This window comes from Phaeoacremonium minimum, assembly GCF_000392275.1.
Source record: "Phaeoacremonium minimum UCRPA7 unplaced genomic scaffold PA7_03_scaffold_604, whole genome shotgun sequence".
NCBI classification, from domain to species: Eukaryota; Fungi; Ascomycota; class Sordariomycetes; order Togniniales; family Togniniaceae; genus Phaeoacremonium; species Phaeoacremonium minimum.
Window position 1 is genome coordinate 260,525 of NW_006921506.1, and position 24,914 is coordinate 285,438.

General features: G+C 49.4%; 4 protein-coding genes across 4 annotated transcripts; 1 reads left to right on the top strand and 3 right to left on the bottom strand.

Annotated features, from left to right (window-relative positions):
* Positions 1-1,888: 1,888 nt before the first annotated feature.
* Positions 1,889-2,950, bottom strand: UCRPA7_8682 (hypothetical protein; the record flags this gene model as incomplete). Its single annotated transcript, XM_007921193.1, has 4 exons — positions 1,889-2,347; positions 2,402-2,686; positions 2,740-2,863; positions 2,916-2,950. 4 exons carry the CDS (start codon positions 2,948-2,950, stop codon positions 1,889-1,891), a joined length of 903 nt encoding a protein of 300 aa, XP_007919384.1.
* Positions 2,951-14,031: 11,081 nt separating this feature from the next.
* Positions 14,032-15,973, bottom strand: UCRPA7_8683 (putative siderochrome-iron transporter protein; the record flags this gene model as incomplete). Its single annotated transcript, XM_007921194.1, has 4 exons — positions 14,032-14,059; positions 14,116-14,210; positions 14,275-15,655; positions 15,807-15,973. The coding sequence occupies 4 exons, from the start codon at positions 15,971-15,973 to the stop codon at positions 14,032-14,034; spliced, it is 1,671 nt and encodes a 556-aa protein (XP_007919385.1).
* Positions 15,974-17,209: 1,236 nt separating this feature from the next.
* On the bottom strand, positions 17,210-19,184 carry UCRPA7_8684 (putative alpha beta hydrolase fold family protein; the record flags this gene model as incomplete). Its single annotated transcript, XM_007921195.1, has 7 exons — positions 17,210-17,394; positions 17,457-18,422; positions 18,481-18,508; positions 18,558-18,632; positions 18,693-18,806; positions 18,861-18,929; positions 18,990-19,184. 7 exons carry the CDS (start codon positions 19,182-19,184, stop codon positions 17,210-17,212), a joined length of 1,632 nt encoding a protein of 543 aa, XP_007919386.1.
* Positions 19,185-23,195: 4,011 nt separating this feature from the next.
* Positions 23,196-23,899, top strand: UCRPA7_8685 (putative isochorismatase hydrolase protein; the record flags this gene model as incomplete). The annotated part of the gene is made up of 2 exons (XM_007921196.1): positions 23,196-23,778; positions 23,838-23,899. The coding sequence occupies 2 exons, from the start codon at positions 23,196-23,198 to the stop codon at positions 23,897-23,899; spliced, it is 645 nt and encodes a 214-aa protein (XP_007919387.1).
* Positions 23,900-24,914: the final 1,015 nt, after the last annotated feature.

Here is a 24,914-nt window from a genome sequence, read left to right on the forward strand (position 1 = left end):
AGCTTGGACAGTGGGGTGTCCACACTGGCGGACACTATACGATAGGTGGTGATCCTGCAGGGGTATGTCTAATCTTCTCACTGACCGTTCTCGATTGAAAGCCTTGTAGTAAATCTGTTCATAGGACTTCTATACATCACCGGGTGACCCTGCCTTCTACCTTCATCACGGTATGATTGATCGTGTATGGTGGATTTGGCAACTCCAAGACCTAAAGACACGGTTGACGGCCGTCACTGGTCCCACTTCAATGATGGGCGGTGGAAGAACTGGCACAATCAACGATGATGTTGATCTTGGCTGGACAGCACCGAAGGTTAAACTGGGCGATCTGTTGAACACGATGGGAGGGAACGGTGGAAAATTCTGTTACATCTATGTATGAAGTGGCGTGCACTCATACTCCTGCCCCGTCATTCCTTATTACATGCTACCCTCGCTAGTCAATGAATTCTCGTTTGGCTCTGCTCCCAGAAAGTCTCCGTGCATGTTGGGGCTCTGATTTTCCATGCCCACTGGTTCACCAGCACAACACATCCACTAGACGATAAAGTTTATTTCAATGGATGCTCAACCGCACACGCTTTGTGAACGGTACGGCCTGCCCCGACACGTGCTTAACGGTCGTATTTTTAGTCTTCTTGAGTCACCTTTATCACTGTTGTTGAGGCTCCGTATGTCTCAGTCCATGGATGAGACCTAATAGTTGCATCAAATTTGCCTCCTTTCTCCGATTGATGAGTCCGGGGTCACCGTGGCCGACCTATTTAAATCCTAATTCTTTCCTGCTATGCTACGTCATTTTGAACATATTACAACCCTGTTCTACATTCGAAGCCTTGAGCGTAAAACTAATCCAGGAAACCACAAGGTCATAAGATCGAAGATGCCTTCTCTCCGAGCAAGTCGAGTGCATGTGAAGCACATTTTCCCTAACACCGAGCTCATACATCCCTCGACCAGCGCAAGTCCGGAGCGTTGCAGATCCGAAGGCAAACAAATGTCTATCGATAGCCTACATTACAAGTATGTATGGGCTTCAACACAAGAACAAGTCGAGTCACTCAGGCGTCATATCTCAGCCCAAGCTGCGCTTCATGCGGCCCAAGAGAGGACCAGGATACAAAACATAGTCAAAGAGCTTCAATTAAAGCACCGAGAAGAAGACCTTGCGGAGAAGGCTGTGCATCAGAGACGTAAGAGTCTCGTTCGGAGTCAGATCATCATGGCACACTCTAAGTCATTGCCGTCGAGCGATCGGCATGTGATAACCAGAACGATTCATTCGACAGATGAAAGCACAATACCTCCACATACCAAAAACAGCATTTCCTTGCAAATGAAACTCATTCAAGCCACCTTGCAGCTCGACTATCACTTCTTCTGCGAACGCCGCCGGACAAAGAAAGACCAGGCCTCGGAAGTGTTGCAACTCACGAAAGAGGAAGAAATTAATGGAAGAAGAATGACACCATGGCTAGGTGAACCTGATAAACATTCAAAGAAGACCGGGATCCTATCACGCTTCAAGTCAGCGCCCGGAAGGGGACTACCTGGTATGGAAGCTTGTCCTCGTGGCATTGAACCCGTCATCTCGGTCAAAAATAGGCGTTTCCCACTTCATCCTTGAGGTCATAAAGACCTAGATGTTATGAATCATGAGGACTTGGAAAATCGGCGGAAATACAGTAGCTGGAAGAAGGGTCAGCTCCACAAGGACATTGCTTTCAGACTGGATCATGTTATCTTCACACGCTTGTATGCACAGTTTCTGGATATGAGCAGCATTAGTCGGAATGGTAGACTCCATCATTACGCGTAATCAAGTCATAACTCGTCAACTGTTGTGTGTCGAGTGTTTTAGCTACGAAAACCGTGGCTCTAGCTACTATTCAAATTGTTCCTTACCAAATTTTCCCTTCAGATCAATGTTCAGTAGACCGTCCTTCACTATTTCTTCCTTCCTTGCAACGAGGTCGTCAACGCTCCAATTTGCTGCAATGGTCTTCCCGCTCAGGAATTTGGCTTCTTCGCTGGCCAGCCACACAGCGGTGCCGCCCACTAGCTCTGGAGTGTCAAGATTGAATTTGCGGAATGCGTCTAGGAGCATATCTGTCTCCAGAAGGCCAGGATGCATCGCCACGGAGGTAACATTAGGATACGTGGCCGCCAAGTCCGTCATCAACTTCTGTGCCGCAAGCTTGCTGATCGTATATCCCGTGACTTCAGGTAGCACTTTCCAGGCCCCGCTTGTCGTCAAGTTCAGGACGAATGCTGGCGTGTCAGAGGATGGGAGAAGCTTTAAGAAACCTTGCACGAGCAGGAACGCGCCCTTTGTATTGATTTCCTAGGTTATAGTTAGCGGTGCACGAGGTCTTCTCAGGTACTGAAACAGGCTTACAAAGTTTACCCACCACTGATCAGGGTCCGCGTCCGCAATCAAGCCAGGCCCGCTAATCACACCAGCATTGTTAATCAGAATGTCGGCGTGGCCGAATCGAGCCTTCACTTGCTCAAACAGAGAAGCAACTGATGCTGTATCGGCGATATTGGCGGCCACGACCAATGTCTCCAGGTCGGGGTTGATAGATTTCAGGTTTGCCTCTACTGTCCTCAGCTTGTCCGCGTTGGTTGCGACAAGCACGACGGCCTTGACACCTGCTTTGACGAATGCTGGACCGAATGCCTGGGCAAAGTTAGCGTCATAGAACATTCTGTCTTAAAGGGAAGAAAACACACCTTTGAACCCAGTCCACGACTCGCCCCGGTGAGAATGGCGACTTTTCCGGCGAGGGAGAGCTTCGGATTGGAAGGCTCAATAGATGGGTAGACATCTTGATAAGTGTGAGGGGTGAATTGCAAACTACCACTATCAGTACGCGGTGTCGGCCAACCGTCGGGAATATGTAAATCACCTTGTCACCCAGTAGTCCGCAGGCAGATTCTCCATATTGAATCTTGATGGTTATTTGAATTGTATGTTAGGCAGAGTCAAGTGTGAGGTAGGAAGGGCTGCCTTGATGGGCTTAGCTATTAATCGCGGAACTACAGTACTCGTTGAAGTGATGATGGCTGAAATCGGAATGTCGTAGGAGAAGCCGCCTTTTATCCCTGGCCACGACGCAGACGAGAAACCAAGCGATATGACGATTGCTGCGCCTTGTTCGTCATCCTGTCGACCATTAGTAGCCAGTTTCCATCACTCGCATTCCACGACAATGGTTCTGTAGCTTGCAACGGGCACATTTTAGCTGCCGTTTGGGGCCCTTTTTTACAGGCTTACTGTGGTGTAAACCCCACAGAAAGACCTTGAACCGGTGGGTTGAAGTAATCAGCGAGCACGGTACTGGATGACAGATGCCTTACCTCAGCTACCAAACGGGCAGCGGCTTGCATTCGGTGACTCTACGCTACGGCGGGCTATTAGTCTAGGTGGTTGGTTACTTCAGCGCCGGTGAAGAGGGCGATTACCACAGCATGCATACCAGTCCCATAAGGACGCGCCTGCTGATTGATGTATTCTCTGATGGTTCCAACAGTTGCATGACATGTGGAATCAAACGATCTGTTTGTCAGAGTTGTCCTACGATGAGACCTCCGCTCGATTGCAATCAATTGCAAGGATCAGATTCTTCAACAATATGTTGTCACAGGCATGGAATTCGCGAAGAACCGTCTCGTTCTTGCAGCTTGAGAATTTGGGTGCTGACTAGGGACAATTCAGCTTCCCCTCACGCCTTGCACACAGTTCTGATTCGTTTCATTGGATAGCTCTCGGCCATCATGATCAACCCCATTCAGGGGGCTGCCAGCTGCCAACCACTCCTAAAGTATTGTTATCTGCCGGCAGTGTGCAGCTGTTGACTTAGCGTGGTGCTGGGACTAGGGAGGGCATGCTGACCAAAGAGAGGCCTGTCTGTGCCGTGCGTAGGAGCGGAGGGAGAGAAAATCCCCTCACGCCTCGCGTTGACCAATCTCGGCTGTTCTTTGACTTGAGACACCACAATCATCACAGCGTGGAACAAGCCTTTCTCGTCTATCCGGAGTCTGGCTGTACCATCCGTGCCTGAAGCAGCCGCTCATCAAACAGACGCGCGATTACATTGTGAACTACAGTGGGCTACGTGATCTGGGGCCTGCGCGAGATCGTGCTGGGACTCGGTTGCAACCGTCCGCCATACTCGTTTTGGCATCTTAAGTCGAGCTGCGTTGGCGTCTGCTTGAATCACCGACAGATCGTTGGATCCGCCCGTGTTCCGGACCCAACGTCCATCCTCCATCGCCCCGTTCCCACCTTCCAACCTCCCATCTCTCTGCGGCATGGGTCGTCCTCCCACGAGCGGGTATTGTCACACATGCCGTAAAAGGCGGATCAAGTGCGGTGGGTGCTTTCTGTCTCCTGAAGCCCAATCCCAAGCCCCCACTCCTGATGTAATTGCTCCGATTCTGAACAGCCTTCCTGCACAGACAAGACCCGGCCTTCTTGCCAACGATGTCTCAAGAGTGGTTACACTTGCAAGGGCTATGACTTGGGTCTGCGGATGCAGTCGCTGGTCGTAGTCACGGAACCCGAAGGCTCTCAGCGACTAGCAAAGATCTCGCCGCCCGACAAGTCAAGCCAGCATCAGCGCGTCGGTCGTGAGTTGAGTCTGGTAGCGTTTCAGGAGCAAATTGCATTCTCCTACTTCTTTGCTACATATGGCTGGGCCTCCTTCTGGAAACCCTTTCTGGAACTGGCTCAGGAGTCTGACCTATCTACAACGAGCCACACCTGCAGCTTAGCACTTGCATATGGCCATATGGGCCTGGGGCACAGCGAAAAGTCCCTGCAGTCCATGGGCCTTGAGCTGTATGGCCGGTCCCTGAGGGAGGTGCAGTCGTTGCTGACTCACGGGGTTGGTGCTAAGACTGATCTCGCCCGGTTAACGGTGCCAGTGGTGATTCTGGGGATGTATTCGGTACGTTCAGCCCTGCTACCCACCACCCTGTTAGTGAACCCGGGAAATTGCTTGCTGATGGCGTGGCGTGCTTAGTATGCTGTCGATAAAGATTTACGCTTGGTCCACCACCTAGGCGTAGCACAAATCCTGCAACATTGCGGACCCGAGAGCTTTCAAGAGGAACCACTTCTTACTTCGTTCAGATCATGTAGGGCATTACTAGTCAGTCCTACCTTGTAGATGCTACTTAGTTAATCCTCGACTGATATTGTGCAGATATGTCAATCTTTCGCTTTGCGGCGGAGGACCTTCATGGAGGACGAGCAATGGAAGACCATCCCCTGGCAGAAACTACCTAAAACCCCTCTAGACAAATTGCTGGACATCCTTGCCGATGTACCTGGCATCGTCCATGATATGGCAGCTTCTGAGCAACCCATCGCACCAACAAGTAGGCACACTTTCCAATTAAAGGTGAAGAGGCTCGTGGCAGAATTACGAAAATGGAGGTGGGAGTGGGATGTTACCAACCCTGACGCGGCTAGGGAGGTCACATCCAGGCTCAGTTTACAGGGCGTGGAGACGCCAGCCTTCAGAGAGCTGCTTTCTCGGACGCTGGAGTTCGACTCTGTTGCCCAAGCACTAGACCTTCTGACATATAACGCCGGCCTGGTCTATTTGATGCAGCTTGAGGACATCCTCGGTATCGGCGAACCGAAAAATAGCCGATTGTCTGACGAGGACATGGACTACATCAAACATGCCACTGACCGCCATCCGGAATCTCCGCTGCTCCAACCTGGAGAGGCGAGGTTTCTGTGCCAGCCTGCCTTGGAAGCGTTTCGACTGGTGCCTTTCTTATACGACAATCTGATGACGAGCAAGGAGCGAGTTATGGTTATCCTCGCGCCTATCGGCATTGTTTATTGCTCGTTACAGGCGCATCCTGAACTGAACCGGTGCATGGAATCTGTCCTGGCAGACATACCGTTTTTCCGAGATGCGAGTAGGGAATTGAAGGTGTATGAGATCCCTATGGGCCAGGCGTGGACTGCACCGATACATGCATGATTGAGTATTGCTGCGAATCGCGGATCACAGGACGCGAGCTCTCGTTTACCTGTGCCACAACAGGACTTGTTACCACTGGATCAATGTCTGCAGAATGACACAGACCATATCCATGCTTTATTTGTATCAATTAGGCAAAGAGCCGCCAGGTTTAGCACTTGTATTTATGATCACAGACACTCCTTGTAATCATACCTATGGATTTCAAGCTCTTCTACAGGTATGATTGCCAATATTATAGAGGCCAATGCTAGTTTCAATCGGGCGTTATGACAATTCTCTTTGACCACTGAAGATCCTCCCATGCTTCTTTCAAATTCCCTAGCCCTCTCTTCACCTCCAACACCACTCGCTCAAGAACTGTCTCTGCAAAGAATCTTCTAGATAATGCCACCAAAACCACTCTGTGAACTCTCATTTGGGTTCTATCTAGGTCACCATTTAGAAACTGATGGAAAGATCCAGTAATTCATTCCGGTAATGTGACTCAGTCACGGACATCCACACTGGACAGCAAATGGCCGCCTCCACGAGCAGCCTTAATATCGCCAAATTTTGCCTGATTCTCAGCTGAGTCTCCCGCACGAGGACAGCCTTGAACGGGCCTTTAGATATAAGATCTTGGACCACGCTCGCTGATGTTCAATCTGCAAATTGCGTCACGCCGACCGATATTACAAGCGGCCCATTACTAGGCAAAGCAACGCCAATAATCCTGTAAACCTCTTGCAATGCAAGCTGAGAAGCCAGCGCACCGAAGGAAGACAAGGCACCCGAAATTACCCACTTGAAAACTACCTAGGTAAGAATGATTAGGTATAGCGAACGCAAGATCGATATGGCATTCGATGATATCGGTCAAGCTCTGGGTAAGCTCTGAGGCCATTAGTCAAGGTTGCTTACGTGAAAGTGTAGACCTGTTTATATGCAAGATTCCTCTTACATGTGCATATCTAGTTGACATGGTTTTATTCTTCATGAAAAGTGCTAATCCTTTATGAGACTGAGTCTAGGATGACGGTGCCAGACTCCGCACCACTGGACCGAGGCACGAGATACCGGGGTGCCTCCACACCTTGATGTCCAACATCAATATTTCACCATGCACAATCTACCTTATCTTTCAAAGGTATACAGATTTTGAGCTTCATTTAAAGCTCAGCAATACTAAGAAGGAGCCTCACACGAAATATAGACACGTTTCAAGCGCGACTTTTGCTTCCCCGCTTTCTGTCAGCAGTGCTTGAAGCAGCTGAACGGGTTAACGATGCCCGCAGATCAACAAACGATTCTCTATGCTACTACCCCGGAAGGTATCACGACGATTACTATCAACAGGCCGCACGTACGAAATGCGGTGAATGCTTCTACGGCCCTTCAACTAGCCAGTGCTTTTCGTAAATTCAATACAGACGAAGCGCAAAAGGTCTGCGTCATCACTGGCAGTGGTGACACATTTTGTGCAGGCTATGACCTTCACGAAGTCGCCAACACGCCATTAGATAAGCCGCGCACGAATGAGGTAGACGAGATCAACGGTACGCCGGGACCGATGGGACCGACCCGCATGATGCTGTCAAAACCTGTGATAGCTGCGATTGCTGGCCACGCGGTCGCAGGTGGGTTAGAGCTGTCCCTTCTTGCCGATATGCGCGTTTGTGACACCACGGCTGTATTTGGTGTCTTCTGCCGACGATTCGGTGTTCCACTTATTGACGGAGGGACGGTTCGTCTGCCAAAGATCATTGGCTTCGGGCGAGCGATGGATATGATCCTGACCGGGCGTGCGGTTGACGCTCACGAGGCGCTAACCTTTGGGTTGGCAAATAGAGTAGTTGAAAAGGGTAAAGCGCTTGAGGAGGCATTGATTCTTGCGAAAAGTCTTCTTGCGTTTCCACAGTTGTGTATGCGATCAGACAGGAGCTCGGCATACTACGGTGCATTTAACTCAGCTAATATGCTAGATGCTTTGAAGTTCGAGTATACTGGTGGGTCTCGGGTGATAGGAATAGAAAGCGTTTCGGGGGCCGCGAAATTCGACAGAGGAGAAGGCCGTAGTGGATCATTCGAGTCAAAGGAGAGGCTTTAAGCCGCACCATTCCATCAACTCACGAACTTCAATCATTATATAGACACAATATAAGACAATGTCATTCGTTCTGGCTGTCAACACAAAGAGCGACACACGTAGTTAGATCTAACCTGTTCTCTCGCCCACAAAGCCACAGGTGCCTCTCGAGCTTGGAAGAGGAATTGCACCAGTCCTTTGAGACTCTCATCACAATCCCTATTCAAGTATTTACTCAACTCAAGCTATCTAACTACTCTGAACTTTAATATGTTCGAGTACCGTTCAATGTATCGTATTTATATTCGATTGTACAACTTCCAGCTTGTTCTGCAAGGGAGAAGAGGATATAAGGTGTCACAGAGCATCGTTGGTGAGCTAGGGATTGTACAGTAGAGGATCTCAGGTTAGGGCTGAACTTCATTAAATTGGGCCACACAAACTAAGCCAGGGCGTCCTAGCAGTGGGGTTGTGCACCTGAAGTGCCAATTCATCCAAGTGCTGCCCGACAAATCGGTTCAGTGAGGCACAGTACAAGTCTCTTCTTGTCAAGCCGTTGCGATGAATTCTAGACTTGATTAATTACTGATCGGGGGCTATTTATGGCTGCTTTGATGCTCCTAGGATGAGTTCTGAACCTCGAAAATGGAGGGTCATTTATGTCGTGCTTCCCACACGGGCGTGCGTTCAACCGCTCTTAATCAGCTCACTCAGCACCTTAAATATTAAACCAATACAAAGGAATGTCACAATTATAGACCGCCATTCGTTTGATGTTGTGGGTTCAGTCTATTCTATTAGTCGCGCAGACTTCATTTCCTACTTTAATACAGGAGAATGTCAGGTAATAACGATTCCAAAGTCTGCTTTTTAGGGTGAGGTTCGCCTTGTAGCCGAACTAAAAGATTTGTATTCCATTAGGGAGGACTTAACCTGGCCTTGAGTTAACACACTTGCAGATGACATGAATTATATACAACCCTCGAAGTCGCTTCATTGCGAGCTTCGCATTCCCTCTCAAAGGATCACTTAAGTTCGTGCCGGAGAGATGTTTATCTTTGCCGCTCCTCCTGTGTGACGCAATTATGGAGATCCGGGTATGTGAGCCCCTGTAAGTCAGGTATCTTGCCAGCAAAATAGTACGGTAATGGGCAAAGATCGCCTTGATAAGCACCTGCAGTCAGCTTCCCACTTGTCACACAATGCGACACGGCTCGTTATGGAACAACCCAGGAGTGCCAGCAATTACCGAGCACACTGTCCAATACGCGACGGTAGGCCAACAGTGTAGGGGTTATGCCGCAGCTCAATGCTCCTTTTATTATTGCCGTCAATGCAACATTATTCTTTTCACCATCGGATTTCCTGCTCCATCAGGATATTGCGAAGGGGCCCGATCCGCGCACTGATGCGATAATCTTCCCATTCTCTGGGATGCCTACCCCTATCGGAGTTGACTGCCCTACCAGCCCTACGGGTTGGATGACAGTCATCTACCAGGCTACCATGCTCTGGCCAGGGCAATTATCTTTTAAAGGCTTGCTCAGCCGGTTTGCCGAGGAGAGCCGCTTCTGAGCAATATCGAGCTTGTTGGGCCCTAATTCCGACTTTCAAAGCTTTGATTTGAGGGTATCGATGACACCTGACCATGTCCGATTTCGATAGCCGTCAGAATGTCACTGTCGATGGCTTCAGCGGCAAGAATCAAGACACAATCGGCTGGGTTTTCGGACCCGATACTCGAGGCACCATAGACATCATTTACAGTTGCATCGTCGTCCTCATTACAGCCATTTGGACAGTGATTCATCTCAATCTACCCGCCAAAGGTGATTCTGGATGGCGGATCGTGCTGCGGAGAATCCGATGGGGTTGTGTCTCGATCTTCGCCCCGGACTTTTTGACACTTGTGGCTGCGGCACAATGGGATTCTGCACAGAAGTCCGTTGCCCAGATGCGTCTCCTACCAGAGCTTCGCGATAACGAAGACAAGTGGTGTTTGGAACATGCATTTTACGCGAATAGCGGAGGTGAGTTGGTAGTGCTTCTTCGGTTCACTAGTCACTGACATCTCCTTTCTAGGCTTCATTCTCCAATGCCCTGATGCAAGGCCATTGCCGGTCAACGCTGCTTCTATGCACTACCTAGTGAGCAAAGGTTATATCAGACTGCCTAATATAACACGAGATGAGGTTTGGGACAAGTCTAAGGCCGATGTCTTCGCTAAGGGTCTCGCTATTCTCCAAGGCGCGTGGATCATTATAGGGTCTATCGCCCGTGCTGCGCAGCATCTGCCAATGAGCCCCCTTGAACTGTTCACATTGGCGTTTGTTGTGTCCACGATCATGTCTTATTTCTTCTGGTGGAGGAAGCCGCAGAATGTTAGCACACCGACAATCCTACTATGCAAGCACGCAGTCGGCAAAATACGTACCGATGCCGGGGTTCTACACGGTGCCTTCGATCGAACGCCTATGGACTTCGTCGAAAAGCCATTACAGACATGGCAGAGACGTGGCCTATTCGCGGCGTTTGATCTCGAATCTAGATATCCCTTGGACGGCGAGCCCAATGCTGGGAGTAGCGCCTTTGATGTGACGGCCGGTCATATTGAATTGAACGAGTTCAGCTTTGACCGAAAGCCGAGTGAAAGTGATATCAGCTTAGACGGCCAGCTCAGCCCTAGGAAGCAATCGCTTCAACCAGTCTTGGAGGCCACTGACTCGTTCATCGAATTAACTTTAGGAAGCAGAAAAGATAGCGAAATTACTCTTGTTGGCCAGCGGCTCAATGATTTACCTTCGCCATCAAAATCATGGCCAACAAAATTTCCATCGTTGAGAGAGAAGCGCCTGAATATGGTGGATGAAAAGGCAGGATTCGCCCTTACACAAACGCCAGCAGCACGAATCCCAGATGATGCCATAATGCCCACGCGCTTACCGATTAAAGTGTTAGGGAGTCTAATGCTCCCCTCCATGATACACTCTTGTATCCATCTGTTAGGGTGGAATCTAGATTACCCAACAAATATTGAGAAACAGTTATGGAGAGTCTCAGCTGTCACACTTTCGGCTATGTCATGCATAGCTGTAGGTGCCGTACGTGTGCTTGCCATCACCGGATACAAAGGACGGTACAACCTAGTTTGGTTCTGGGTCAATTCAAATTTCGAGCCAAAAGCTTCGAAGCAAGCCAGCAACCTAGGGGAGGAGACCTCGAATACCGGGTCTCGTATCGCGAGGGCTAAACACGCAATGGCAGCGGGCGAAGGCTGGAAAGAACTAACATTTTGGGATTGTTGTCTTGGACTTGCTACCTTATCGCTGGTCATAGCAAGATGTTTCATCATCGTGGAAGTCATCATTAGCTTTAGGTCATTGCCACGAGATGTGTTTGTCACAGTGAACTGGACAAACTTCATTCCACACATGTAAACCATAGACTAGGAGCAAACCGCTATACTATAGATGTCTAGTTGAAGATGAAGCGTTGCCTAGATTTTGATAGATACAACAGAGTTTCTGGGTCTCAGATTCAGACTCTGAAGAAAGGGGCTCGTCCTATACAAGAAAAGAACGGGATAGATGGACGCCCTGGCACACCTCAGATGACCAAAAACCCGTCGGATTAAAGAATAGACCTTCCTCTTAGCTTTCATGAAGACTAAAATCGTGATCAGAAGACATATTATCTGCGCGATGGAAAAATAGAGCGATATCTCCGGCGGTGTCTGTGGAGGATGCTGGGGAAGATGCGGGGAAAGGTGGAGAGGTCAGGAGTGGACAGGCAGTGTCAGGCTTGATAGCCCAGGTGTCAGTCGCTAATGCGAACCTAGTAATAGAAATGAGGAGCATCATTGCCACGAAAAGCCGAATTCTAGTAAGAGGCAGATTAAGCGGCCGCACTAACATGAGATTTTACCCCGAATAACGAACCTAAGAGTGATCGCCCTGGCTGCCAAGATCATCTACACGGAACATTGTCGACTCAGAAGCTCTCCTGTGTTTCAATGGCATCTATATATGGATTTGTGCTGTATTTTACGTTGTGCTTGTAACATAGTAACATGCGCTCTTGAATATGCTTCCCTGTCTATTGTGAATGCTTTTACCTCGCCAGCCAGTCCTAAGAGCGTATCCTGGGTCAAGCTGAAGAATGCGCGCGTTGGAAGTACTGAGCATCCTTGCTCTTTTAATTCTCTGTCAAACCGCCTATGCATGTGAGACAGATGATGACTGCAGTCTCAACGGCGTTTGTGTACGTAAATGCAGCGACAAAGTCCAAGTGTGCAAATGTGACCCAGGCTGGTGGGGTGAGGATTGCGGTAGGCTTGACCTAGCACCCGCAACAAGATGGAGTGGATATAATTACACCAACTTCACCCTGCCAGACTATTACAAGGGTTACGGAAATTCATCCTGGTGTGGGAATATAATTCAAGACCGAGAGGACAAGAAATTGTTCCATCTCATCGGCTCACAGTTCGGCCACGGCTGTGGCCTTGGAGGCTGGCGGCCGCATTCCTTTGTATTCCGGGCTGAATCGAGAACCGGACCTCAGGGCCCTTACCACTGGGCGCAAAACATTTCTAGCACATTCAGGCATAACCCGTACCCATTTTGGAGTGAAGCGGACCAGAAGTACTTGATGTACACTATAGGAGTTGATGCGGAAGAGCCTGCGGATTGCAAATCAATTTCGAAGTGAGTCAACCACTGGCCAGGATCAGTACCAGGCAATCTGGTAGGAAAGCAGGGATCTTCGTTTACCATGGTTGACATAATGACTGCTAGGGACTCATGGCCGAACAATATCTCCGTATCTGCAGCGCCTGACATTCGTGGTCCGTGGACGCCATGGAAAGTGCTTGTCAACGGGACCAACCCGGCACCTTGGCCTGCTTGGTCGCCACGAGATCCGACCTCCAAAATCATCCTAGGCATCGAGGATTTCAACATATTCGCTGCTGATCAGTGGGATGGACAATATGAGCTGATCAATACTGCATCTTGGAATACGTCAGATTATAGCCCAACATGGACGGAAGATCCTTTCTTATGGCGAGATAAACGGGGACACTGGCATGCACTAGCTCACTGGATGATTGATATCGTGGAGAAGAGCGGACAGAAGTACCCTCGGGTAGGAGCACATCTCTTCTCTCGCGAATTGACTGGAAAGTGGACTTTCAAGCTTCAAGAGGCATTCAACTCAACAGTCAACTTCACCGATGGGACGATACAGACTCTCAATCGCCGAGAAAGACCAAAAATATACTTTAGTGACGATGGAGAAATGACTCCACTGTATCTTATCAATGGTGTACAGGATATTGGTAGCTCCGCCAGTTATACATTGATACAGCCCATTGGGACTGCATGGAAGGATTATGAAAAGGGTTTAGGCTTCTGACGGGAGGATACTCGGAACAATGCCAAAACGGTTGACGAAGCATTGCAATTCGCGTCAACTGCAAATATCTTCCTATACGTTGGCGGGTAGAAACATATGTGATATCAATTCGACGTGACTCGAGATGTGATCGAAGTGTGGTACTTGACATATCCTGCCCCTTGACAGCCAGTGATAATGATACGCAGTCATGACAGTCATGCTTATGGTCTACTCCTCCGCCAGGGTAATAAATGTTGGTTACACAAGGGTAGCATTGCCTCCTCAACAAGAGATTGGTATTCTGGTAGAGGGTGATAGACCTATAGTAATAAACAAGACCTTCAATATCTCGACGAGTATTATGACTGTTAACATTGAGTAGCTTCACCCTTCAAGAAACGACATTTATTGCCCTGGAGGAGGAGCTAGATCTCCCAGTACGATTAACAATAATTCGATAGGTTTGGTATTCATTTCCAATGCTCCCTACTTTACGCAGCCTTTTCATTTGTATAGTTTCAGTTTTAGATCAACTAATGAACGCGATACCCATTTTCACTCTTCAACCAAGTTGTTCTTGTCACTGTAATTATTTCGTTAGCAATCATCAACAGCGCACTGTGGCGGAAGTCAACATACGGAAGTTTGTGATTGGGCAAGAACCATGATAGGAATAGAGCAGGAATCGAAGAACCAAGAGCAGCGTATGTCATGTACCGCATGACATCCGTGAACTATTAACATGACACATCAGATCCATAGGCCACATCTCAAGATGGAGTTTGGCAGGTTACTTACCGCATGGCTCACTGCGACACGTTCAGGGGTACCCCATTCGGGAACCATTCCTGTGATAGAATCGAATAAAGAGTTGACCAACTCAGGTGAAGCATTGTCGCCGAGATGATGCCACAGGGCAGGTTTGAATGTGTTTGTATAAATGCCTCCGGCAATACAGGCACCAACACTGCCACCAACGAAGGAGACGCAGATGACGAATGCGGTGATTTGGGCCATCTGGGCATGAGGAACGCTGATTTGCGCTGGCACCAGGACCGTCGTTAGCATGATACCACTTCCAATACCCTGGATGGCCTGCACGGCAAACAGCTCGCCCATTGAATTATCAGCGCCACGTAGACGAAGCATGATGCCGTAGCCGATTGTGCGCACAACCGCGCCGGTGATCATCAGATACTTGTAGCGCCGCGTCCACACCATGAACAAACCCGCGATAATGCCAATGAAGCATTGTACTGCACCGTTTGTGTACACGTAAAATGTTGCGTCTCGAACGGCGAAGTTGTGCGAGATGTTGACCCAGCTGTAGATGTACGTGTGCGTGCAGCTGAAGCCAACACTATCAAGCGCGATGTTGACCAGGCAGATGACAATGGTCAAGTTCTTGAAATAGTGCACGGGCACGATGGGGTTTACGGCAACTTTTGCTTCGTAGAATGGCAGCAGAATAAGCAGAATGCCGCCAATGGCAATGAGCGCGTCAATGTAAGGCGTGCGCCAATTTGACGGGGACGTAGCTGCGAGTGTCATCGGCAACAGCAACAGAGCCAAACCGCCGCTCAGCAAGATCACGCCACCAAGGTCGATCTGGCTGCAGAAATCGTAGAGAGTGATTCTAGCACGCGGAGCAATTGCCATCTTCTTGGCACGTCCTTGGTAGTAAATCAAGGTGGTGATGATGAAGCTTGCACAGAACGGCATGAGAATGGCCAGCATGCCAATGCCCCATCGCCAACCAATGCCGTCTTCTGCAACAACGCTACCAACAATGTATGCAGAGCACCAGACAGTGACGAGGAATGGAGCAAAGGAGACACCGATTGCAAAACCTCTCCATCGGGCAGTTGTTATATCAGAGATTATAATGTCGTTCATGATGTTGGTTCCGGACTGGCCAATAGAGTAGAACACGCCGCCAGCTGCATACGTGTTGAACGACTTGGCGGAAGCCATCAGAATGTACGCCAAAATGTAGAACGAGATTGTCATGATATAGGTCTGACCTCGGCCAATAACGTTTGACAACTTGGCGATTGGCGGCTTGACTATGGCAAAGATAATGGTCGAGGCCGTGCTGAGAGTTGACAATTTTGATAGAGCGTTGAACGACGAAGTTGAGTAGTTGTTGTAAATGTACACGGTTGAGTTGTCAATTTCGCTGAACCTTCTGTTAGATTCCTGTTTCTTCGCCTAGAATGACTGAGCTCACTAGATGATCATAATCAAGGCCAGACTACAGATGTCTCATTATCAGCTTATTGAACTTGTTAACACGGCGAATTGATGCGTCATACCCGACAATCACGAACCATCTTCCCCTCTTACCCCAGATCGCCTGTGCGGCTTCGATAGTTGCAACACCGGTGTCGACTTTGTTCTCCTCCTGCATCATCTGCTTCTCGTCCCGGGGCTCATCGGCGGCAATTTCGGGGTCCGCCGGCCGCTGCTCGTCAGCCGTGGACGGCGGTTCCTCCATCCCATCTACCGGCGACGGCCGGAACTGCCGCTTGACAGAATCAGCGAAACCCATGGCAACTGATGAGATCCGGTTATCCTCGTACTTCAGTGACAGTGCACCTCACTGAGGCCCCGAGGAAGCGGACGAGGCATGCGGGCTATGCACAGTATTAATGTTAACGAACGGTGATGTGCGGTGCAACGTAGGGACGATCCATCGTTGCACTGATAAATGGGAGTCGCATGATTGGCTAGCGAGAGCACCTTCCTGGTCTTGTCATCCTCGACGGTGAAGAAGCTCGAGTCTAGACTAAACTACGAGTACGATAGCCTACACCCCCGACCGCAAAGATGTTCGGGTGCTTCTAGCCGATGACTTTATCACTACGACCGCTGAAGTTTCACTGCTTTGCGGGGTCGATGCCAGGGTGCTAGTGCAGATAGCGAAGATAGCCAGATAGCTACGAGTGGCTGGAGATTTGTGGTATTCACGACTCGACGTTTCTGCTATCTGCCCCGCAAACGGCCCGGGCTCTGTTTCTAGAACAAAGGCGCTGAAAATGCCAAAGACTATATCTTATTTAGGTCTAATATCAGCGCTTAAATGTTTGACATCGGGCGTGCTAGGCTTTAAAGGCGCTGCCGAAAGCTTCGTCTTACTATAAGAAGCGTTGACCGAAATACCGTGCATGCCCTGGCATGATAACCAATGTACTAAAGCTTAAGTTGAATCCTTCTCACGGGTTGCCGGTGCCCTAATGCGCTGTGATGAGCGGGGTTTGTGATTCCAAGGAGAGGATCTCCGCGGCTCGAATGCATGTGTCGCTTGCGCCCACGCCGCAGCGCGATACATTTCAAGACTATAGTGACTCCAGGGCTCCCAGGAGCCTCATTCCGTGCAAAGAACAGCCCCAGAAGCGGGACTTTAGTTGATACTAAGTAATTGAAGCAGTGTTTCCCCGCATGCGTAGACGGCACGCATGCTGTCAGCATGCCCAAACGCCTATCGCATCGTGCTAGTAGAGTGGCCACCTGCTCAACGCCGAGCCCGCTTTTCGAGAGAGTTCCCGGGTAGCGAAGGCTATTTCGATATCTTCGCCTCCATACATGATCGTTGGTTGTAGTCCAAATGGCGCGGTATCCGGCTGGCAGATGGTGTCTGGTGCTGGGACCGTTCCGTTCTGGAAATACGCCCTGACCTGCTTGGCAGTGCAGACTGACGGCGCTGACAGTGAAGTATGCTAAGATATGGAAGTTAGCCTTTGTACAGAGCACCCCTGATGAGCAGTGGTTGACGACGTACACCGTAAGAGTTCTGAATGAGAACAACAGAGCCAGGAAAGCCAGCCGAGTTGTTTCGGGCGCTGATCAGCGGCGTAACATTGTCGGCGTGGTTGGCGATGAACATGATGGGGAAGCTGGTGTTTGCTTCGAATGGCCCTGTGAGTTCCTCGTGTTAGTAGCCGGTCTGGTATATCAAGCCAAGACGGGCTGATGCTGACCTGAAAATCTGTATACGGGTCGGACAGTTCTGCCGGCGCATGAGATGCGGAACAGAACATTGACAGCACCCGCAGACGTGCTGAGTTCTTGAACCTTTTTTGCATACTCCTCGAACTGTGTGACGTTGTCCGTGAATGGCTCTCCATCAGAACATAACACACCCGGGAAGGCATCATCGGTGCCTTCAGCCCCGCTCGTCAGTGGAACCGATGGCGGGACAGTCTCAGCCAAGCAGAGCGAGTCAATCGGTGCCCGGCCACCTGCAACAAATTTGTAGTATGGTTGCGCATCTCCCTTTTCCAGAGCAGCGAGGATCTCAGCGTATGGCTTGAAGAAGTAGTTGGGACGATACAAAGTCGTCGATGTAAGGCGCTTGATCTTGGAGTAGGTTACAAGCTCCGGAACTTCCGGACCGCTCTCACCTGCCGGGAGGAGAACAGGGTTGACCCTCAGACTGTCCAGCAGCTTCCAGTGCCGGTCCTCGATTGCCTTGGGAGATGATTGGTAGAAGGCGCAGTTAAGTGGACCGGCTTCGTGGCACGTCTCGTAAAAGTACTTCATAACTTTGTCGGTGTCGCGGATGAAGTTGATATGCTCGCCCAGGTACCACTCGCGGTAGTCGACATTCCCATCGCTAACAAGACGGCCAACTCGGTCGGGGAACATGGCGGCAAAAGTTCCGCCAAGCACAGTGCCGTAACTGAAGCCCCAGTAGAGCAGTTTGTCTTGGCCGAGCTGGTTGAGAATCTCCAGCATGTCCCGTGCATGCGATGCTGTGCTAGAGTGCTCTAGAATGGCGGTATCCCTCAATGTTGTTTGGCAGTTCACAGAGTACGCAATAGAGCGAGCGAACGCGTCGTAGAGCACACCTGGGTGGGCATCAATAACTGGAACCTCCTGGTTGTCCCAGAACTGCTTCTTCTGCGGTGAGTCCCAGCACTCGATTCTCGGAACTGAAGCGCCAACTATCCTATCGTTAATAAATCATGTTACAAAGACGACTGGTGAGAAGCTCAAGCATACTTCCACGTGGATCAAATGAAATGATGTCCTGAATCTGTTAGAAACGATGATCATTATTGTATCCAAGATGCACTTACATGGTTCTTTCCGACGACTGTCTGAAGATGCTCGCCGTGATCTTTCAATGCCCATACTCCCGAACCACCAGGGCCCTATTTTGAAGTGAGCATGCGCACGAATCGGCAGGTTCTCGATCAAATGAGTAGACGTACACCAGGATTGAATATCATGGCGCCGCGGTAGTCGGCTGTCTCAGTGGCCCGCAGTCTGATAACAGCAATGATGGCTCGCTGAGCATCCGAGGGTTCCAGCCAGTTGAGCGGCACCTAATCATCGATGTCAACACACGAACCAATTCAATGTGAGACTGTATGCCCTACGTCTAAGCGAGCGCAGTCATACTGCTTATCGAAACACTTGTGCCAGTCCAATGTTCTGCTTGGTTCAATCTGCGCTCAGCCATTAGCGAGCTGTTTAGCACCCAACAGTCCCGAATCGTCACCACTTACCTCGGACCACGAGAAGCTCCTCTCTACTGCTTCCGGGTGGGAAAGAGGTGCATGGGAGCAAGTGAACCTCTTGAATCCATGGTGCAAGGCGGCCAGCGATAGAAGAGCGAAGGCTACAAATGAGGCAGGCTTCCAGTGGCGCCCTCGCCTTGCGGTCGGGGCCGGTGGCGCAAAGTGAGGTAGTTTCTCGCTCATCGCGACGGCGCAGTGTAATTGGAACGGGGTCACGGGCTGCCGTATTCAATTGAGCCGGTGTCGAGAGCGCCCTCGCTGGCTCGAGGTTGACGCGAGGGCAATGAATGAATTAATGTAGGGTTCTAAGGGAGTGAAGTGGCGTGTCGCTAAGACATGTGCATGCTGATGGAAAAGATAACATTACACAGCCCATCCATCGCCACGCTGAATCATTTAGTGGCTCAGTAGGCTGCCTGCCGGGGTTGAAGCCGGGGTTGCCAAGAGCCTTAGGGGTCCAGAGGGCCATTCAAGTGTCTTCTAGTGAAGAGATCACCCTTGACAGCCGTCTAGCGCTTATCAGTTTAAGCTATCAGTACACGAGGTGTTTCAGCAGCGCTATCTAGGGCTACAATGGCGTCTTACCCGTTGAGCATAAATCTCTGCCGAGTTGGTCTTAAGCTCATATGAATTATGTAGGAACCGTTGCTCGACGAATACTTAAGGCAAATCAATCCTCTTGCCGAATCAGGACCTAGCAGGCGGTTTCTTTGACTGACTGACAAATGAGACATCACCGCGAATATAAATCAATGTGCTAATTTCAGTGGACAACATTCACCACAAGAAAACATGTCCGACCAGTCATTCAACTCTTCCCGCTTCTCGAAAGTGGTATTTTCTGTACGATTTCAAACTGACATGAGAAGACACTCAAGAATACTGGGAGCATAATCTTGATACGAAGTCACGATTTTCTCACTTTATTGAAGTGGCATTTCCTGTGTCCGAGATTGGTTGTATCAATTGGCTATCAATCCTCCTCTGGCTCTTAGTCCACTACTGCTAGGGCCAATTCCCATTTACTCACGCCAATTTCTCACATTCCTTGGAAAGGACGAGTGCTTCCGTGTTGGTCGGAGACTCTATGGCTTTTCAACTTGCACAAATGACTCCTTCGACGATGAGCCGTCGCCACTAGACCCTTCAACAAACACGCGACTGTTTTTCCTATGCAATCGCAAGTTGAATTCATTGTCTGTGTCCGAGTCGTCGTTGTGCTGGTTGGGACGATGATGCATTTCCTTGTCAATCGCAAGAACGGCACCCGTTACTGGGTTGACCTGTGCAAGTCGCCACGGCCCGGGGATGGGATAAGATGAAAGCGCTTTATGCTTGCCGTCAAAGTATCTTGGCATGGCGTTCTGCATCTTGACAAGCTTGTCGTCAAAGAACGCTCGAGTGTTAATGGAGCAAGACTTAAGCAGCTCACTCTCAGCGTATTCCGCCAGTTGTGTCACTCGCTCCAGGCTCGGAGCCACGCCATTCCCATTTGTTTGTGAGCCAGTCACAAAGGCGTCCAATTCTTCAAACACAGCTCGTAATGGTCCAGATTTGGAAATGACCTTTCGTATGTCCCCAAAGACGTCAATCTTTCCGTTGATCACACGATAAAGCAGAGCCTTGGCATGGGCTGATACATGAGAAACATCTCGCTGTCGGTAATTATCAAGGGAAAGATAATCTGTATCAACTTCCGTGGACAGACCAGATTTACCGAAGTCGCCCACATGAAAATCTGGCAGCGGTGAGCCGGCTTGCCAATGCAAAAAGATATTGGACATGTTGAGATCGCGGTGGAAGACTGATACTGGTCCAGACTGGAAAAGCCATAAAGTGTGGCACACCTGTCCAATAAATCGAGCGATTATTGGAAGGGGAATTTCGATCCTTTCACTCATCCATGATTGTTTGAAACGACTGAGGTCGCCGCCGTTGTAGTAGCGCCAGTACGATACTCGAGACCACTTCTGGTTGGTTTTGCTATTTCCAGTCAGCATGGGTTCATCTTGATGGCTGAGCAATTGTGCGTATCGAGGATAGTTCCCGTACGGCACTAGGAGTGTCTTGAGAAATTGGGTGATCCTGATTTCATTGTCAGTATCTCGGACTTGACGAGCGTCAAGCCGATGGAGACGTACCTTTCTCACCTGCAATTGGTTCGTCTCGAGCTGTCGTACACATTGTGCATGACTCTCTGCGCCTTCGCCTAGGTGCTTGACGAAAAGATACGGGCCATTTGCGCTTTCGAACAAGTGCACATACCATTTTCGTTCCCGACGAGCGGTTTGAACTACAGCCATCATTGCTCTTCGCCTGGAATTGAGAAAATGGCTTAGTATTGGGTCTCTTGTTTTCAGTCGTGAGATGGTGACATCGTCTTGGCTTGCTCAAAGCGTTTTTCACGCGTAGATGGCTACTTTGTATTTATAACAGGAAATGAGACTCGTCTATTCATTGAACAATGCGCAATGGGCTAATTCAATGACGGGAACAACATGAGAAACAAAGAAGGATCTAATAAGCCCGCATTTTGTAATGTTCTTCGACAACGACAGCGTCAAAGAACAATGCCATTGTGAAATTGAAGTTCCTAGCGACGGTGCGGACCGCTTGCAATTCATGAAGAGTCACATTTCCATCCGAATCATTCTCTTTCAACCATTATGACATCACACAAGTACAGCGACCCTAAATATAGGATGTTCGTTAAAATTGAAGCTACTTGAGACAGCACGAGCCTCTAGGGATATAGATCATTTTGCCTTTGACCATATCTAATTTCACCAGCTTCGATAAAACAAAAGAAAAAGCCCTCGGATATTAATAGCTACACCTAATTGAGTCCCTTACTGTAGTAGTGGTATGCAATCTGTCGGATAACTGACTCCTAATTCTACAAAGACATCACAACAGTCCACTCGCCATCCTTGTGGACCACCTCTTAACGTTCCGTGTAGATATATCGGCGAGCCCCGCGGTCTCAACACCTTCCGAATCTGGTTGGCTTGTGCTGTCGGCTGTCTGACACCCGCATCGGCATTCGGTCGGCCGTCTTATCACGGCCGGCTACCGTCGCCGCCACGAAGATGAATTGAAGAACCTTCCAGTTGCTTACGCTGTTAAAACGCCTAGGCTTATGAACACAATGACTTAGTACATTCTGACAATAGAAAACTCGGCATGGATAAATGGCCAGAGCCATATCCTTGGTCGAATTGGTAACGAAGTAACTTCGCACCTGGGTCTAAAATCCCAGTAATCGAGCTGTTCTACAATTCTTGACCACTAGTAATCATGAAGATTGAGAGGAACTGCAACAAACTTCTTGCGGCCTGTGGCGCTTATGGGTTTTGTCAACGCATCGTGTATGATTCGACAAACTTACCGCGGTCAGATAAGAGTTATGCAGCAAGCTAAAGTTTATCACCGATTGAAAGCCATTTTTGAAACTGACAGCCCTTATCGTTGTATTTCCGTCTTACCCCACAATCGGTACTCAGGTCTTTCGGATACGACCGTTCTGCCGGGTATGCGGCTGGTTATCTGTGACTCCTCAACCATCTCGATCGACATCAACCGGTGGATACATCTCCCCAACAACATACAAACCCAGCTGATGACAAACCAGCCTAGCCGTCATTGATCTCTGCCGGCTTCGGACCATGGAGTAAAAACACTTTGCTCCGCGCGGAGAGCTCACGGTCGTACTGTTCCGTACTGATATCAAGTCGGAAAAAATAATTAAAGTACACCATCGTCTCACACGAACAACAGTGGCCTTCTTTGGCTCAATCAGAAACACATTGGACTATCATGATGTTTTCCGGCACGCGATCGGCTATCCTCGTAGCTGCATGCTGTTGGTTTATCACCGTTTCGAAGGGCACTGCCATCGAAGAAAGACAAGCTTATGCGTTGGCAGGAGTGGGATTTGATGAACCATCTCAGAAACTTGGCAATCTCTATAACTATTGGCTCAAATACCCTAATGGAACCTTTGACCTGACACGCAGCGATGCGATGCCGGTGACCACGCCGAAGATCTTGCCATTCTTTGGCAAACGGATAGAAGCTATCATCGAACCCAGTCGCAGTGTACTCTGCATCGTGGACATGCAAAACTTCTTTCTTCACCCCGAGCTGTCTCCTAAAGCCACGAAGGGCCGTGCAGCTGTTGAGCCAACAGTCAACATGATCAATGCTTTTCGCAAGCATGGAATGAAAGTGACCTGGGTCAACTGGGGCCTTACAAACTATGATCTGCTCACCATCCCGCCAGCTTTCAAGTCAGGCTTCTCTGGCGGCTCGGATCTGGCCAATGAGACTTTTGGCTCTGACATGGGTACTATTCAAGAAAATGGAACTACTATCGAGGTGGGCCAGAAGCTCATGCGTGGAGCTTGGAATGCTGAACCTTGGGGTGTTTTAGGGACTATGAAGGACGAAGGCCTCGCTGCTGGTACAGACTTCCTCTTCCACAAGAATCGCCTCAGTGGTCTTTGGGGACCTCAGACTCCGTATGGGCAGTGGTTACAAGAGAACGAGATTACGACAATCTTCTTCGGCGGCGTTAACGCTGACCAATGTGTCTGGAGCACTTTTATTGACGCATACTTCAAAGGCAAAGCTCCCAGTCCCGTATCTCATCTTGAAGAGACCAGTCTAATAATACTTGCATATCTAGGCTATGATGTCGTCTATGTCGATGATATCAGTGCGACGACTAGTCCAGAATATGCTAGTGACATGGTCCGTTACAATGCTAACGGGGACGGTAAGTGGTTTTTATGTTTCGGCAGACACCTTACTCACCATCATGATTAGGGTTCTTAGGGAATAGCACTTCGATCATTGCTGCATTAGACTCGTCCGCTTGCAAGACGAACTCTACATAGCTTCATGAGGTAGTGGTTTCGCATAACACCATAGCTTATGCCTATGGATCCGGTGATATTTCTTGAGAATAGCCTGCGGCAACCATTCCCCAGGTGTCGAGCATCACATCACGACACTGAATGACCTCTGTTGTTCTTCAGTGGAGAAGACGTGGTGTTGATGTTCCTTCTTAAATTCGATATGAGAAAGTTGGCAACTTTCAATTGGAGTTTGTCAAAGGACATTTCAAAGACGAGATAAGCGTTATCTTGTCCAACGGAACAATTGGACAATTAAAGTGGCACACGAAACTTAAGCGTGTCTTGGTGATCTTGGAACTCTCGGCGTTGTGGGCCTTGATAACGACAAATTGGCACGTTGTTTGGATGACGTTGCCCTGAGCCTCAGCTCACCCCTTGGCATGAAGTAGTGGCCGCCTTGGCGTGGAGGCCGTCCCAAGATAACTCGCGTCCTATGGCCGAATCAGGGGAAGTCATCATTAACAGTCATGACCTGACGACGTCAACTTGGTTACATTCGCTGCTATCCACATTTGGACATGTTTTCCAGCTACTTTGACCCATCACCTTACACGAGGTCTGCAATGTGAGGAAATAATTAGACATCGTACCTGCTTATCAGGCACGCACATGTGAGGCGCTTGGCTCTCCAATAGAGTTTGTTGTCATTGAATGATCAAGGTCTACTGTTGTACTGCCTCGGGCCTTGTCTGCGGTATCTCTTGGCTGCATGCGCCATCATACTGGAGCACTAGATAATACGTGAACCACCCGCGAACCCTCCCTTTTTCAATCCTTTCCTCGCGTCGATTGCAAGTCATTTTGCCATACGCGAGAGTTCTCTTTATTGCTAAAGCATCGCGCGTCTCGTCCTTCCGTGTCATTGCCATGGCTGATTCGGAGATCACACCGGTGACCGAATGGCCCGACTGGAATGTCTACCCTGATGGTGGCGATCCTCTAACCCAGGATCTCAATGCGCCATATGACAAGGTAATTACGAGCGCTATGATAC